General features: G+C 43.4%; 1 protein-coding gene across 1 annotated transcript in view; it reads right to left on the bottom strand.

The window, feature by feature from the left end:
- LOC124775767 (rho guanine nucleotide exchange factor 12) overlaps positions 1-15,568 on the bottom strand; it is a 1,141,602-nt gene that overhangs the window by 953,935 nt on the left and 172,099 nt on the right. The window contains exon 3 of the mRNA XM_047250599.1: positions 4,249-4,298. Coding sequence (XP_047106555.1) covers positions 4,249-4,298 — 50 coding nt within the window. The remainder of the gene's footprint in view (positions 1-4,248; positions 4,299-15,568) is intronic.

The following is a 15,568-nucleotide window of genomic DNA, read 5'->3' as shown; positions in this document are numbered from 1 at the left end:
TCCTGCGGTTCCAGTAAAACACTCTAGGAGATTTTTGGACGGTTCCTTAAAACAGCCACCAACGAGTTCCTCTTCACCCGTGTCCAATCGAGTTTGTACTCACTCTGTAACGCTTTTAAAGTCTCTCTTTCATTTCCAAAACAGATTTCTTCTCAGGAACGCGTCTCCAGAAAATTCTACTCTTCTTCTTCCCCAAAAACGGCACTCTGTGCCGTCTAATCGCTGGATACGCTTTCTGAACGTTTTTGTAGAAATGAGCACTTTGAGTAATCTCACCATGAAAGTATGTTGTCTACGGCGAAGCGAAATACCAGTCCTCCTGAATACAATTTGAAGACACGTGAAGAAATCGGGTATTCCATTACCCGTTTGAGGCTGCATGTAATAAACAGCGGCGACGCACACCACCAGGGGGACCGCATTGTGAAACCAGCTCCTACCGAATAAAAAACAAGTACGGTAATCAATGTGTGGCTGCGCATTCCTTTTTATGCTGATATCCGCAGAAGCACAGACCGAAATTCACTCTATTCAAGTCAGCAGACTGTAATAGCTTTGCAGTCAAGCTGCGTCTCGTAACATCTTTCAGGTGAACAGTCAAAACAGGGTAGTTTAAGTGTTCCATTGCCTAATCGAATGGCATATTCATTCAAAGAACGTGCAGCTCCATTTGCACATCCACTATCGCCCGTGTTCAGCTTCCTTTGTTCCTCAACTCTTCTTCCGTGGCAGCTATAAAATTCATGAATGACTGTGCTTTTAAATTCTACGAATATGTAAAGTAATTTCTCGTAGCGGGAAATTTCATGCCTCAATATTAGCCTTGTAATATGAGGATATAATGGGGTGATAAGTGAAACGCAGTTTTCTAAATACCAGAAATGAGTTGGTGTTGTGACATTATCGTATGAAGCCATAAAAATTTTCAAAACCGACGTTTAAGCTGCTAACCACACTTCAGAGCCGCAAACGTCGCTCTAACCACTAAACAAACCTTGTAATAGGTTTGTAGCAGTTACTGAAATACTGTTACACCAGGCAGTTCTGTTATTACTACGAAAGCCAACTGTAGTCGCAGTCGCAGTGGGAGCTAACATGGTCACTTAGAGTACAGTAATTTTACAGTTCAAAATATGGTGCATAGTAGCCTCGTAGTGCAATTGGGGAAAGGTATAGCAGCAAATGTCGACGTGGACAAGTGAGACAGTATGCTAATGAAGCAATCAGGTTCACTGATGACGCTCTGAAGAAAAGAGGGACAGCGCCGACGTAGAGAGCGATGATACGTCCTTGAGAAATGTTACAACTGAGTGCGCATTTGAAGCGCAAATTACGAAAGGAGGGGCATGATTTCGTCGGGAGTGGAATTCGGGTATTTACTCCAAAGACGATAAAGTGAGGTAATATAAATAAATATTCCACTGACGATGCCCAAAAATGTGTTATTAGACAGAAATTTAAGAGAGTCTACAAGACTAGAAGAAGAAGTTAACTTTGCAAAAAGTTTACGGCTTTTGTTGCTCAGAATTATACTTCACTTGGAGAAAAGATATTCGAGGAACAATTAACCTGTCTATGAATTTCAGTGCACAAATGTGTTGATTTAAAGAAGCGATAATGTGCATACGAGATCAGATTAAAGTCAAACAGTGCTAGAATCCAAATTGACTGTTGTTCACATAGATTGCAGGTGTAGATAACTGTTGCCAAAGTGACTACGAACTGACGAAAAAAAGTGCAGATCAGTTTCGAACGGCGCCTCCCTCGTTCCTGTTTCTTTCTTGGACTGAACGCCATTCGAACAGGCCTCGAAAGGCCCGACGTTACCGACCGACCGCCCTGTGAACTTCAGCCGTTAGGCGTCGCTAATGTGGATACGGAGGGGAATGTGGTCAGCGATCCGCTCTGCCGGCGGATTTCGTAACCAGAGCCGCTACTTCTCAACCAAGTAGCTCCTAAATTCGCCTTTCAAGGGCTGAGTGCACCGTGCTTGCCAGCAGCGCTCGGCAGTCCCGGAAAATCGCCCATCCAGTTGATAGCCAAGCCCGACAGCCCCTAACATAGGTGATCTGACGGGAACCTATGTTACCACTGTACCAAGGCCGTTGACTTCTTTCCTGGACCTAAGCATGAAATGTTGCCATTTGGTTAGGCCTCCATACTGTACTGACGGAAGCACAGGATGGCCAAAATACTCTGATGAGCATTAATATTATTAACAGTGCCCACAGCGAGACTGAATGCCACCTGGTGGCGTAGCGGGCGCGTGTCGCGGTAAGGAAAGTTTATAAGCGGAGTACAGACGAATGGGGAATCATTCTGGCGACAATAAGGGCCGCATACGCGGAAATCCACTGAATACGAGACTCTTACAAAGGACCGATTGTTACGGTCCGGTACCTGGGAACGAGCATCTTGGAACGGCGAATCTGGTCGGCTGTTCATGTGCTACTGTCGTCAACATCTATGGAAAGTGGTTGAAGGGTTGTAAAACCACAAGTGGATGTCCACGCCTTATCGCAGTACGCGAAGGACGGAGCCCTGCCTGGTCTGCACCGAGCGAGGTGGCGCAGTGGTTAGACACTGGACTCGCATTCGGGAGGACGACGGTTCAATCCCGCGTCCGGCCATCCTGATTTAGGTTATCCGTGATTTCCCTAAATCGCTCCAGGCAAATGCCGGGATGGTTCCTTTGAAAGGGCACGGCCGACTTCCTTTCCCATCCTTCCCTAATCCGATGAGACCGATGACCTCGCTGTCTGGTCTCCTTCTCCAAACAACCCAACCCCCTGCCTGGTCTGTAAAGCAAGATAGGCGGCGAAGTGTGGCAGCTCTGACGACAGCGTACAATGCTGATGCAGTCAGTCACAAGTGTTTCGGAGCACACCGTTCACTGTACATTTTTGAACACTGGGCTCCGCAGCAAACCACCCCCTTCCCACGTAGACCCAACGACATGGTCATTTACGACTGCAGTGGGCACGGAAACATCGAGATTGGACCGTGGATCAATGGAAACATATCGTCTACTCGAATGAATCACGTTTCTTGTTACGCCAGGTGGCTGCTCGTGTCCGGATACACCGTCTTCTGAACGAATGGTTGCTCGAAACAAAAACCGCTACGGGGACCCAGGCCGATGGGGGGCAGTATTATACAATGGTGGACACTGACCTAAGATTCCACTGGATCTGTCATAGCAATCGAAGGCACCAAGCCAAGTGTGGACTATGTGAACATAACTGCGCACCACCTGCATTCGTTCGTGCTTGATGTCTTCTCCGGCGGAGATGGAATCTTCCAGCAGGACAAGTGTTGGTGGCAAAAAGCCAGAATCGTGCTACTGTGTTGTGCGAAGCACGATAGTGAATTCACGTCGATGCCTTGGCAACCAGATCTGGAAGATGTGACTCCAGCGAACACCTCTGGGACGCTATTGGGCGTCAGCTCCTCGCTCAGAAAACACGGTCCCGTAAATTATGGGACTCGCGTGATCTGTGCGTAGACATCTGGAGCCACCCAACTATGGAAACCTACGAAACATCTGTCGACCCCACGCCGCGTAGAATTGCTGCTATATTATGTTCCAAAAAAGGGAAAACACGGTTTAAAGCAGGTTCAAAATGGTTCAAATGGCTCTGAGCACTATGAGACTTAACATCTGTGGTCATCAGTCCCATAGAACTTAGAACTACTTAAACCTAACTAACCTAAGGACATCACACACATCCATGCCCGAGGCAGGATTCGAACCTGCGACCGTAGCAGTTGCGCGGTTCCGGACCGAGCGCCTTAACCGCGAGACCACCGCGGCCGGCTTTAAGCAGGTGGTAATAATATATTGGCTCATCTGTGCATTGGCCGGAAAATGCTATTACTGCCATGCCTCTGGCAAAAGCGTACCCAACAGTTTGACAAATCGCGCACAGAGCTGCATACGATGTCAAAAGTGCCATTTTGAGCACCCTCTATAAAGAGTAGTTTTGCTGTACATTAACTTAGTCACGTTGTTGAGTGACTTCTTAAAAACATATTCCGAGTCAGTTTTATTTTGACTACACTGTTGATTTGTGCAGCATACGATTGGGATGTGGTCGCTGTCCATTTTGTTACAAATCAAACGCGTAACAAGAGAATGTAAACTGCCGGGAACCCTTCGTTGACTCAATTTCTCAGTAACAGAGGTACATTGTCGAACACATGTTCAGCAACAACCAGGCGATTTAGTTAAGACGCTGCTGCACATACCTTCACGATGGTATCTCCAGCGTTCAGGCCGGCCCTCTCGGCGGCGCCACCTGTGGACAGAAAGCAGGGAGTTACATCAGAAGGCAGTCAGTACTGCGCACAACTGTCGTATTGTAGAAAGTCATGTTGAAAAAGAGATGCACACGACATGTGGGATTATCAACGCAAAGACTGCGTGTTAATGGCATGGTACAGATACATAAAGTAGTTGAATATTAAAAATGAACATCTCCACAGATGTCAGGCATAGACACTAGATTTGCGTGGAGCACGCGTATAGAAGCAGTGGTGACTGGTTTCAAGAGCCATGCTATACACAGTAGTAACCCTGCACTGAACATAAAATGCCTCAGCAAACAATTGCGATCGACTAACAGAGGAAATAATCTTATTTTTACAAGATTGTAATGGATCAGTAAATACTGTAGATTCACCACAACGCTTTCGAAATTCGTCAAATTAACTGAATTTCAGACATGTGTTGTGAGCCTGCTGGAGGCTGGATCAACGTACCGTAGAACTGCTCGACACGATGGACCTAATATATCAGCTGTTTATTGACGTTGGGTGTCGGTGGCTTAAGGAGCTTCCACGTGACCATCGTCCTAGTTGATAACGGAATCGGATCGCAGATTCACATACCAATTACCACACCAGTCAAGCAGCCGTTGTTGACTGAACGGCGACCCTACCACAAACTATAATCAGTATTTTACACTACCACAAACTATCATCAATATTTTACACTAAGTGTCGAGAAGGACCATCTGGATTTGTGTGCTGGAAGCTGAGCTACGAGCAAGGATGGCATTCGCTAGGCTTCCTCTCACACCTTATTACTGTGCAGCTTTGATGGGGCATCGAAATATGCAACAAGAGGGATGAACGGCGCTAAGTTGCTTTTAGCGATGAGAGCAGATTCTGATTAGCGTCAGTGAACGCACATTTGCGACGTTGACAAGCAGACCGACACTTCACAGTCTATCAGGCAGCGACAAACGGGGAAGAACACTGGAAATCTCCACGTGTAGCTATAGCCCGCTGTAACAGCACGCCGTTTTTGAGACGCTGAATGGGTTATTATACACACGGAACTCATACACGCCATTCTTTGCATTTCCTACAGCGTCAAATAGATGTGCATTTCATTCTGGTCGGTGTTCGATTCAACTCGTCGCCTTACATATTATTCTGCCCGAGCTGTTCGTCAGCTTACTTCATCATAGAACAGAGTTGCTTCATATGGTTCACAGTGTGTTATAAAACTATAATTTGATTAAGTAATGAAAATGTAATGATACTCATAGAGAAAGAGAGATGTAATCTATATACCTTGTGAAACCATAAGAGTATTATAAATTGGGTATTTAATTACTGTTCTAGCCTTAAATATCTAAATGAACACGAAATGTAAATAAATGCTCTGAGCTATCCGTAAGGGTACTTTAAATAATGGCTACGGCATGAGTAGCATTCTGCACTGGAACAGAAGCAACCATTAGAGCTGAGAACCGCGAAGCCGTTCCCCTTGTCGTTCCGTTCTGGAAACACCTTTTCTACGAGAAGTACTGCACAGCATGCTGCCCCGGTGGAAAGCGCAGAGAACGATGGCAGGTGTGACGTGGCGTTTTCCGTTTTTGGAACGCCTTATTTCTGGCTGGAAAAAGTAGCCTGTTGGCAATGACAGAGGAAGGTCACGTTGTGGAGCGCTCTGCATCACAGGGAATATTTGTGCCAACTTTGGGACAGTATTGAAGGCAACAAGTAATAAATAGAATTCTGGAAATAAACTTCGTCTCTACTGTATCGTTACCGCGGATGCAAATGTTTCACCATATCGGGTGAGGCAAATGTTTCACCATATTATTTCAAGTATGCTGGTGAAGGGTAGTCATTATCATACTTCGATCTACTCAAGCTATAAGGGACGCGAAGAATGTGCAAGGAGTACCTCCGCACCAAGTCCTCTTCTGCACTGCAATAGCCACGGCAAGTTACAGACAATTTATTCCTTAGTAACGTGTGTGGGGGCTAGACTCATATTAATTCGACATCTGTGAGTAGTGTTTCGATTTAATATACTGTCAAAATTGACAATTGTACACGTTTCACTCCATGAACCTGTTTCATCATTTGTTTTAAACCTTAAGATGCTAGTTTCTGATTGGAAAGTTTCACCATTTAAAGCAATGGCAGTGTTGTGTGTTAATGTAAGAAAAAGAACCTCTCAAGTTTGATGAATCGCACTGTATCCGTCTCTGCCTGACTTTTATTGACATACATTCATTTACTCAATATTCAAGATTAAAGTAACATAACTACAGACCGGTATTTATTTGAGTTTTGTTAACGATTTTGTTCGAGTAATACCTAAACACGAAGTGATTTAAGGGCTGTAAATTTCATTCTGGCACAACAAAGTTAACAATATTCATAAAATATTAAATTCACAAACTGTTCTAAGTCGAACAAACAAGTTGGATTTCCCACGATTCCTATCTTCAGGTTGTATGCACATTTTATAACAAGTGGTACATTATTTTGAAAAAGGCTGTTTCCCAAGGTGACTCAGTATTGATTCAGACGTAGTGGTGTACGGTGTCACTGCGCTTTAATGTAAAATGTCATCTATCAGAACGACAGTGAAAGGTAAGAAGTGAAATTCGTAACTTTGCTTCGCAACCCCTAAAGGATTCGGAGGAAGTAAGATTGTCTAGTAAATATTCAAAGAGGTGCAAATGCTGTTAATTATATTAAAGAGTATGTAGCTTAGGAAAAAGCTGGGTTCAAAGTGTTTATATTGTTGATTTAATTGCGAGTTGAAAATTTTAAGTTGCAAAAGAGAGCCAAAGTGTTGCCAACATCACGCTGCTTTGCAGGCGGAACTAAAAGCTCGTAACATACGACGATCAAAGAACGCTATAGTTTACGATAGGAAACAGTATGATAGAGTCATTAGAACCTGGCAAGCACAAGCCTCGTAACTGTCCTCCACTGAGAACGTATAGAGTAAGAACTGGATATGGAGTAGTCTAAATAACCTACAAAATCCTTTGGACATCTGAGATTAATGGTGGGCAGTGAAACAAACTGTTTCCATCTGCAGCTTCTACGATCTTCTTGCCCGACTGGAAGAGCGCAGTGTTGTGAAAGGAACAAGGAAGCTACAACAGACCTGAAATTCTACTTTATATACTAGCTAATGACGCTGAATTACCATATATTTTTTGTTGTGGTGGCCTAAAGTCACAGGACCGGTTTGATGCTGCTCTCCACGCTAGCGTATCATGTGAAAGCCTCTTCATCGTCAATAACTACTGCAATCTACATCCACTTGAATCTACTTTTCTTGGCCTCCCACGCTATCCTGCCGCCCCCCCCCGACACACGCGCGCATGCACGCCATAAATTTCTCTTTTCCCCAGTTCGATTCAATATATCTTCAATTACTCGTTCTACCCGTCAAATCTTTGGTATTTTTATGTAGCACCACATCTCAAAAACTTCAATTTACTCCTGACTGAACTGGTTATCGTCCTCTTTTCCTTCGGTACAAGTCTACACTACGGACAAATCCCTTTATTTAAAACTTAAATTAATCTTAAATGTTAACAAATTTCGCTTTTAGTGAAATGCTTTTCATGCTATAGCCAGTCTGCGTTTTATATACACTCCGGCCATCGTCCGTTATTTTGCTACCGAAACAGCAAAACTAATGTCCTAATTTTGGTGCTTCTTTTCCTAATCTAATCCCCTCAGCATAGCCCGATTTAATTCCATTACATACCAATAATTTTGTTCGACTTTTATTGATGTTCACTTTGTAACCTCATATAAATACACTATCCATTCCATTAAACTGATCTTCCAAGTCCTTTACCGTCTCTGAGAATACTAGAATGTCCTGAAGATTGATTCCCTACCCAAAGTTCTCTTTGAATTCCTTTACTGTTTGTTCAACTTACAGATTGAATAACATCGGGAATAGTCTACGACCCTGTGCCACTCCCTTCTGAACTATGGCTTCCCTTTCGTGCCCTGCAGTCTGGTTTTTGCGAAATTTGTAAATTATCTTTCACTCCCTTTATTTTACCTCTGCTACCTTCAGCTTAGTTTTTATTTCTTCTCCATAGACTTTCATTTATTTTCCAAATGTTTCCTTTTTTTTTTGACAGCACGCTTTATTAGAGGTTTAATATCACGGGGGATACTCTGTACTAGATTGATACTATATGACACTGGAATGAAACTCGTTGTGTGGTATTTGGGCTTTATGGAGGTTTTTTTATTTCCTATTAGGTTTATCTCGTTATCGTGTATATTAATCGTATTACACGTTTTTCTGGGGAGGGGGGATTTATTATGCTTAGACTAGTTAGATGGACAGAACATTTGTCTGCAAACGCCAATATCAGGTGGCGACGCACTCAGGCTCTCTAAGTCGTCTTACTGGTCCTGCACCAAATATGCAGACTTCACTAGCAATCGCAGTGACCCTGATCTGCACTACAAGCGAGTCATTCTTCGCGCTGCTGGCTTCTCCCGCTTCTGCGTCACGGAAACTGTAAATGAACATTGTGAGGCGATGTTTTGCTTTTATTTTAGGAGTCCCACCTCACTGGTAATGGCAATGGCGGACGGAATGGGAAATGGAATGGCTCAGGACAGAGCTGCAATGTAGCACTGAGTCGTAAACGTTACAGACATCAGGTATTATTGCCTGCAGTCCCAGAATTTATTGTTCATGATCAGTTGATGACACAGGATTGCACAACGGTAGGTCACGAATTTTTTGTGTACCACCTCGACGTAATTTGGTCGTAAACATATCAATAGCTATGATGCAATAAGATAGCATGTGTACCACACAGTGATACAACGACGTTTCCACTGTAGTAATACACTGGTAAAAACAATTTATTCTCTTCTGATCAGGTGTGGGATGCGATGGAATGATATAATTATGTGACCGTAGCTTACGATGTAAATTTGCAAGGACGAGAAGTGTTGTACACTGTTTCGTGGGTTACTTCGGAAATTCTGTGCACTGCAACATCGTTTTCAGTGTAGCTACTAAAAAGCTGCCCCACAGCGCACTCTATTGACACTTTGGCCCACAGGCTGCGTTCACAGTTGCACCAGCACGGGCGCCAGATGGCGTTGCCAGAGGTCGCCCCACAACTTCGGCTGTCTGCTTCGCCACAATGTATCCGATCTCCTTCGTCATTGCTTGGTGAGACCAAGGAGATTAGAATCTATTCTAACCTGTATGACTCAAAAAGACCGTGGCGAATACTGTACACTCTCTCTTCAGTTACTGGAATAACTAGCAATTTTTACGAATACATCAGATGATGAGAGAAACTGTGTATTACATACTCGACATGATTCGTGGTGACAACGAGAGGCAAGATTGCAATCTTTCTGTGCAACTTAAAATAAATTCAGCAGAACCGACATTTGTCAATTAATCTTCAATGACTGTCGTTCAGCATATGTGTAAAAGACAAACATAAATTTTACAATATGATAATCTGATACATTTGCAAACCACCGCATGCAACAAAATCACCATCCTACTGGGATAAAAACACCAGGAAGCAGTAATAGCAATCCACAAACAGCTAATGCCAATCTATCACTACCCAAAAAATTGATTACACTAACTTAAGCATTAAGTTCAACTTACCTGACCTTTGTACTTGGACAAATACTTTTTTGAGTTTATAATCTAGGCCTAAACCTTCCGATCAGATTTTGCTTGTGTGGCAGATGACAGGCTACATTAAGTATAGGCATGAAACTGAAATGGCTATACAGCCACAGAACATCCACATGTAAAATAAAGTTCAATAAATTACTAATAAAATTTTAAGTTGTTCTAAACTTATGGTTTGGAATAAAATAGAGATTTCAGACCATACTCTCCGAGACAGGCCACAAACAAATCCTTTCTTGTACTCAAAAATCCATGTTTTGGGTGTGGGAATGTCGGCCGATTCGTCCGAAGGAAATAAACTAATCTGAATTCCACCGAGCGTCGACCGAAGACTGTACGTTCGGCCGTTGAGATAGTTTGCACTGAGTGGTGTACTGATTTGAAAAATCGGACGATGTCGGCGGAAAACCCTGGTGTCGGTGTCACTTTGACGTCGGCCTGATGAGATACTTGTCTGGGTTTCAAGTCCGAAAGAGAACTCACCAGTTTGCATATCAAGTTACGTATTTCATTTATGGAACGATACTTTAATACTCTTTTTTACTTCCTTGGTTACAAAAACAGTACTCAACTAACTTGGCGTACGTTCTCTTCATTTTGTTTATTAGTCATTGTTCGTAGAACAACGTGGAGGGCGGGGAGAGAGGGGGGGGGTCTTGAAACCGACGAAAAAAGGAATTTCAAGACTTTGCCGCTACCTCCTTACTACCGCACCAGGAGAAAAACCGATCCGCAAATCGTGATTTAGAAAGTAAGTTGTACGATCTACCTAGGTGCTATGAATTTTGAATGCTGCCCCTCACAGGTTTCAGGCGAGGAACAAGTAAGAGGTGACTATGATGTCTTACCGTTTATCTCCTACTATACGCAGTTTCCGAATTCCCTTACGGCGTATTCGTCAACGTATTTTCTCGCCTCATCCTTCTAACGCCGGATAACCAGACCAATGGTTGCGCCTGCCACGAACGTCCACCGTAACTTACATCAGCGTGTGCTCTCGGGTGTCAAGACAAACGTGTCGTATCTCTGTGAAAGTTGTAATCTATCTGTCCGTAGTGTCAAGTATCTAGTAGCGCGAGGCAAAGGCAGCCTCGGGCAACTAATGCAACAGGCTGTTGGACACAATGTTGTAGCACGCCAGATCGGGCTATTTCACTGGACATAATGTCACTTACTACCTGTACACAGATGTATGCGACTGTTCGAGTAATTATTTTTCGTGGTGCATTAGAGAGCAACTGTTTGTTAGATGTTACAGTGCGTCCTTAAGTTGTGACGTGCTTCTGCATCTGCAACTACCTATCTACACAAGTACTCCAAACAAGGCATTGTGCAGAGAATGGCAGACGGTACATGGTACCAGTATTTTCCACTTCGGTGTCCATTTCATTCTGGTACTAATCGAGGGGAAAATGACTTTCGATATGTCTCTGTGTATGCCGTAATATTTCTGAGCTCAGCCTTGTGATCCCAACGCGAGATATACGATAGTTGGAGCATAAAGGTCCTACGGTCTTCTCCCAATGTAGATTCTTTGAATTTACCCGACAGCCTTTCGCGAGAAGTACGCCACCTCCCTGGTACGGATTCCAACCCAAGTTCCTTGAACATTTTTGTTACACTGTCGAATGTATTATTCGGTTACGACCCTAACAGCGCGTCTCTGAATTCGTTAAACTCCTGCTGTCATGCCTAGCCTACTTGACAGTGACTCAAAAAAATGGAACAATGCTCTTGAATTGGTGGCACACGTATCTTGTATGTGTTTTTCCTTCACAGATGAAATGCATTTTTCCAGCATCCTTCCAACAGTTTTCTTTTCTGTTCCATTTCCGTACTGGGTGAGCGAAAAATGATTGTCTATTGCTTCTGCAGGCACCCTAACATCTCTTTTCTCAATTCGAGAGCCCTAATACTAATACCGATTTTACATGACCGTCCCATTTGGTATTGTTTCTTACTGCTCCCCATGATATGCTCTAAATGTTCACTACCAGTCTAGTAATCAGAGACTACTAGGTTAATTCTCTTTGTTACAGGCGTTACCTTACATCTATGTCCGTTTAGAGAGCTGCCGTACATAAAACCAAGCGAAAATTTTGCCCACGTCTTTTTGTAACTATTTGCGATCGTCCAAAGACGATACTTTCCCTTTTACAATATCATCAGCGAACTGTCTTACTGTCTTAACCCTGTCTTGTACGTCGTTTTGGTAGTCCTGTTGCGCTTCCTTGGGGCATACCCGACGTTACTTTCGTTTCTGCGGAATATTCGCCGTCCAGTATAACGTACTCGCTTCTGTTGGTCAAAAATTCTTCGACCCAACCACATATTTACGAATATACTACGTAAGGTCTTACCTCGTTAGTACGAATTAAATAGTGAAACACCGCACGAATTACGTACTTTTTCATGCTTAGCATGACGCGTCTCGAAATCTCATTATCAAGATCAAATATTTTATATGATATTTTCATGTGTGTTATTCTGCCTCTCTTGCCGTGTAATCCTCTGTTTGTGGTACTGCAGCAATCGGAAAATATGACAAAATAGATCTTGTGATTTTTGCACATCCTAATGTCACATAACAGTATTTTCGTTTCTTTACCGACAAGTACTGAGGCCCCGTCTTTATGCAGAAATTCACACATACATGCAAACGGTAACAAACACACTGTTTAGCCCAGTCAACGAAGACGAAAACGGTCTAACAGAGGAAAACACTCCTGTAGTCGCAGGAATGTGGTAGGAGACAGTGTCATGAATAACATACTAAAAGTCCCCTCCGGTGGGGTGTGGGCGTTAGAAGGGGGGAAGGTGGAGTTTGAAGAACATTGTTTTATGTTCTTCTTGAGTAACTTGGAAACCATAGCTCCTAGAGAAAATGTTACCAAATGGTTCAAATGGTTCTAAGCACTATGGGACTTAACATCTGAGGTCTTCAGTCCCCTAGACTTAGAACTAATTAAACCTAACTAACCCAAGGACAGCACACACATCCATTCCCGAGGCAGGATTCGAACCTGCGACCGTAGCAGCAGCGCGGTTCCGGACTGAAGCACCTAGAACCGCTCGGCCAGAACGACCGGAAAATGTTACCTAGTACAAAAGTAAACTACTCTAAACTCCTTACAACATCGTTCCTATTCATTTTTTTCTGTGGGAGTAACAGATTCAACGTTGCAGCGGATGGAAAAATCGCAATTACAAAAAAATATTGTTTTAAAGATACCCAATTGTTTAGCTTTAAATGAAGTGGTTAGAAACAAATACTAAACGTCTGTACCACGTCTAAGCGCGTAAGAGACGCATTAAGGGATAAAATTTGTTCTGGGAGTAGCTGGAGGGTAGAAGCGCGTGGGGACGTAGGTCGCCTGATCGTGTTCTTGCGGTGCCCTCCTTCAAACGTCTGCAAACTGGAGATCGAGCAGATTACTCCTGACTCTATCTACCCCACTACATCACAAGAAGCTACTAAAGGCCGTCTGACAAGGTTATACCAACCCTACACAGTGCGCCTTTTGAATCACTGGCGACGCAGTGTGCAGAGATGCCACGAAGGGGGCGGGGGAGTTAACACTACTTGCTGGGCAGGTATGAGTTGCTAGTAATGCAACACGCATATGGACACAAGCTACGTAAATCTCTGACACTGTTAGAGGGGAAATTGATCCTTAGTAGTCCTGTAAAGCAGCTGCCTTGTTCTTCCGGGAAAGGGAACGCCCCCCCCCCCCCCCCCCCCCCCCCCCGAGTGCGCTCGCTTTTCTGTTTACAGACTCCCCACCATTTCCTGTCCAGTTCTCTTATGTGAGCACACAAAACAACTTCACTGAGCTTGTGCTTGTACAGTGGAATTACTTTCCAGCTGTCAGCTTTCTACTACACTGACGAGCCTGTCCCAAGGGTAACATAGTCACATACTCATTAGAAAATATCGATTTCACTGTCTCTACAATCACTCTCTGGAACACTTTTCACAGTATGAGGGGTATCAAATACATCAAACCAGCCGAGTTCACTCAGCATCTGAGGCCCAGAGGTTTAACTTATGTCCGTCTAGAACAGAAGTAGGTCATCGAGGTGTTTAGGAACTTCCGATATTTCAACGCAAGTCAGTGCATCACAGCAGATCGATGTTTTATAACTGAACATGATCAGTCATATTCCATCAGACTCACTCACACCCATCTTGGACGATATACTGTGGATGTGTGGTGACTCCATTCAGTGCAGCCCATTCTATAGGTGCCAGCTATTTCTCAGTGAAAGACGTTTATGCGGTCTGATAGTTACAAAAATAATGGCGAGGGAAATGTAGTAACTTTCTGGTTATTCATTAACTCGCCACCAAGGGACTACAACACAGTTACACGGCTTTACAATACGCTGTCAACGACAGACAGTAGGTAGCTGTCATATTTACAAATCCAATCCCTTTCCCATCAACACCACGAAGGTCTCTGACATTATCACACTTACAAATGATAGATTTCTCAGCCACTGTTTACAGCAACGTACTTTACATAAAAGCTCACTTGACAACAGCAACTAAGTTCCCACAGAATAAACTTAAACGAACTGCACTATAGAAACATTTTCTCTGTAAGGTTATTTGGTTTAGTCCCATAAAAGAACTAGACAGAAAATACTGGGAAGGTATAGTCCGACTGTGAACTAAAAAGCGATCAGTGCTCGCAGCGGGGAGGAGTTGCCTTTCCTTGAAGAACGCTACGACTGTCGTACCGGATGACAAGAATCAGTTTCTCTCTGGCAGTGTAAAACAGCGTACAAAGATTTACGTAGATTGTGTCCAATGCGTTTCTTGTGTTAGCATTATTGGTAAGTCACATGTGTATTCCAATAAGTTTAATGAACTTTATGGAAAATAAACACACCCATGCATGTTTGCGCACTGCATAGCCTGTGATTCAAAAGGCGTGCTGTACAGGATGCCAGTACAAACTGTGAAACAACCTGATCTTGCTTCTTATGATGCAGACAGAGTGACAAATCACTTGCTCGATCCTTAATTTGCAGACCAATGTAGGAGGACACCGTTAGAACACACTTTCAGGGACATACCTTCCCCGCGTTTCTATCCCACACACCCCTCGCCCCACCTTATTACTAACGTGGAACACCATTAATCCCGCAATACGGCTCCTCTGCACTTAGACGTGGTACACACATTTAATATCTGTTTTTAATCCATTTCATTTAGAGCTAAGCGGTTTTGTGCCGTTAAAACAATATTTTTAATAACCCGGCATTTTTCCACTTCCTGCAACAGGGAATCTATTCGTGCTAGAGAGAAAACTGATAGAACCATTACTGTAGGAAATGTAACGTAGTTTAATTTTGTACTGGGAAACGTTTTCGTTATAATCACTATATGTGGAAAAAATATTTGAAGAAATTAACCGATTCACTATCTCGATTGCGTTTGAAAAATTTTCTCCCTTGCTTTTTGTGGTACACAAAAAATTCCAGCTCCTCCACTAAATCCATTGTACGTGACTTCTGGAAGTGATGGAGTATCTTACGGTCTTCTTTATGTTTGTGAATAGGTGTCCTTTTTTTGTCTGTGCTGCTATGACCCAT

Source organism: Schistocerca piceifrons, chromosome 2, assembly GCF_021461385.2.
Source record: "Schistocerca piceifrons isolate TAMUIC-IGC-003096 chromosome 2, iqSchPice1.1, whole genome shotgun sequence".
In the NCBI taxonomy this organism is placed as follows: Eukaryota; Metazoa; Arthropoda; class Insecta; order Orthoptera; family Acrididae; genus Schistocerca; species Schistocerca piceifrons.
The sequence above is the reverse complement of the archived record's forward strand: the minus strand, read 5'-3'. Positions and strand labels throughout refer to the sequence as shown.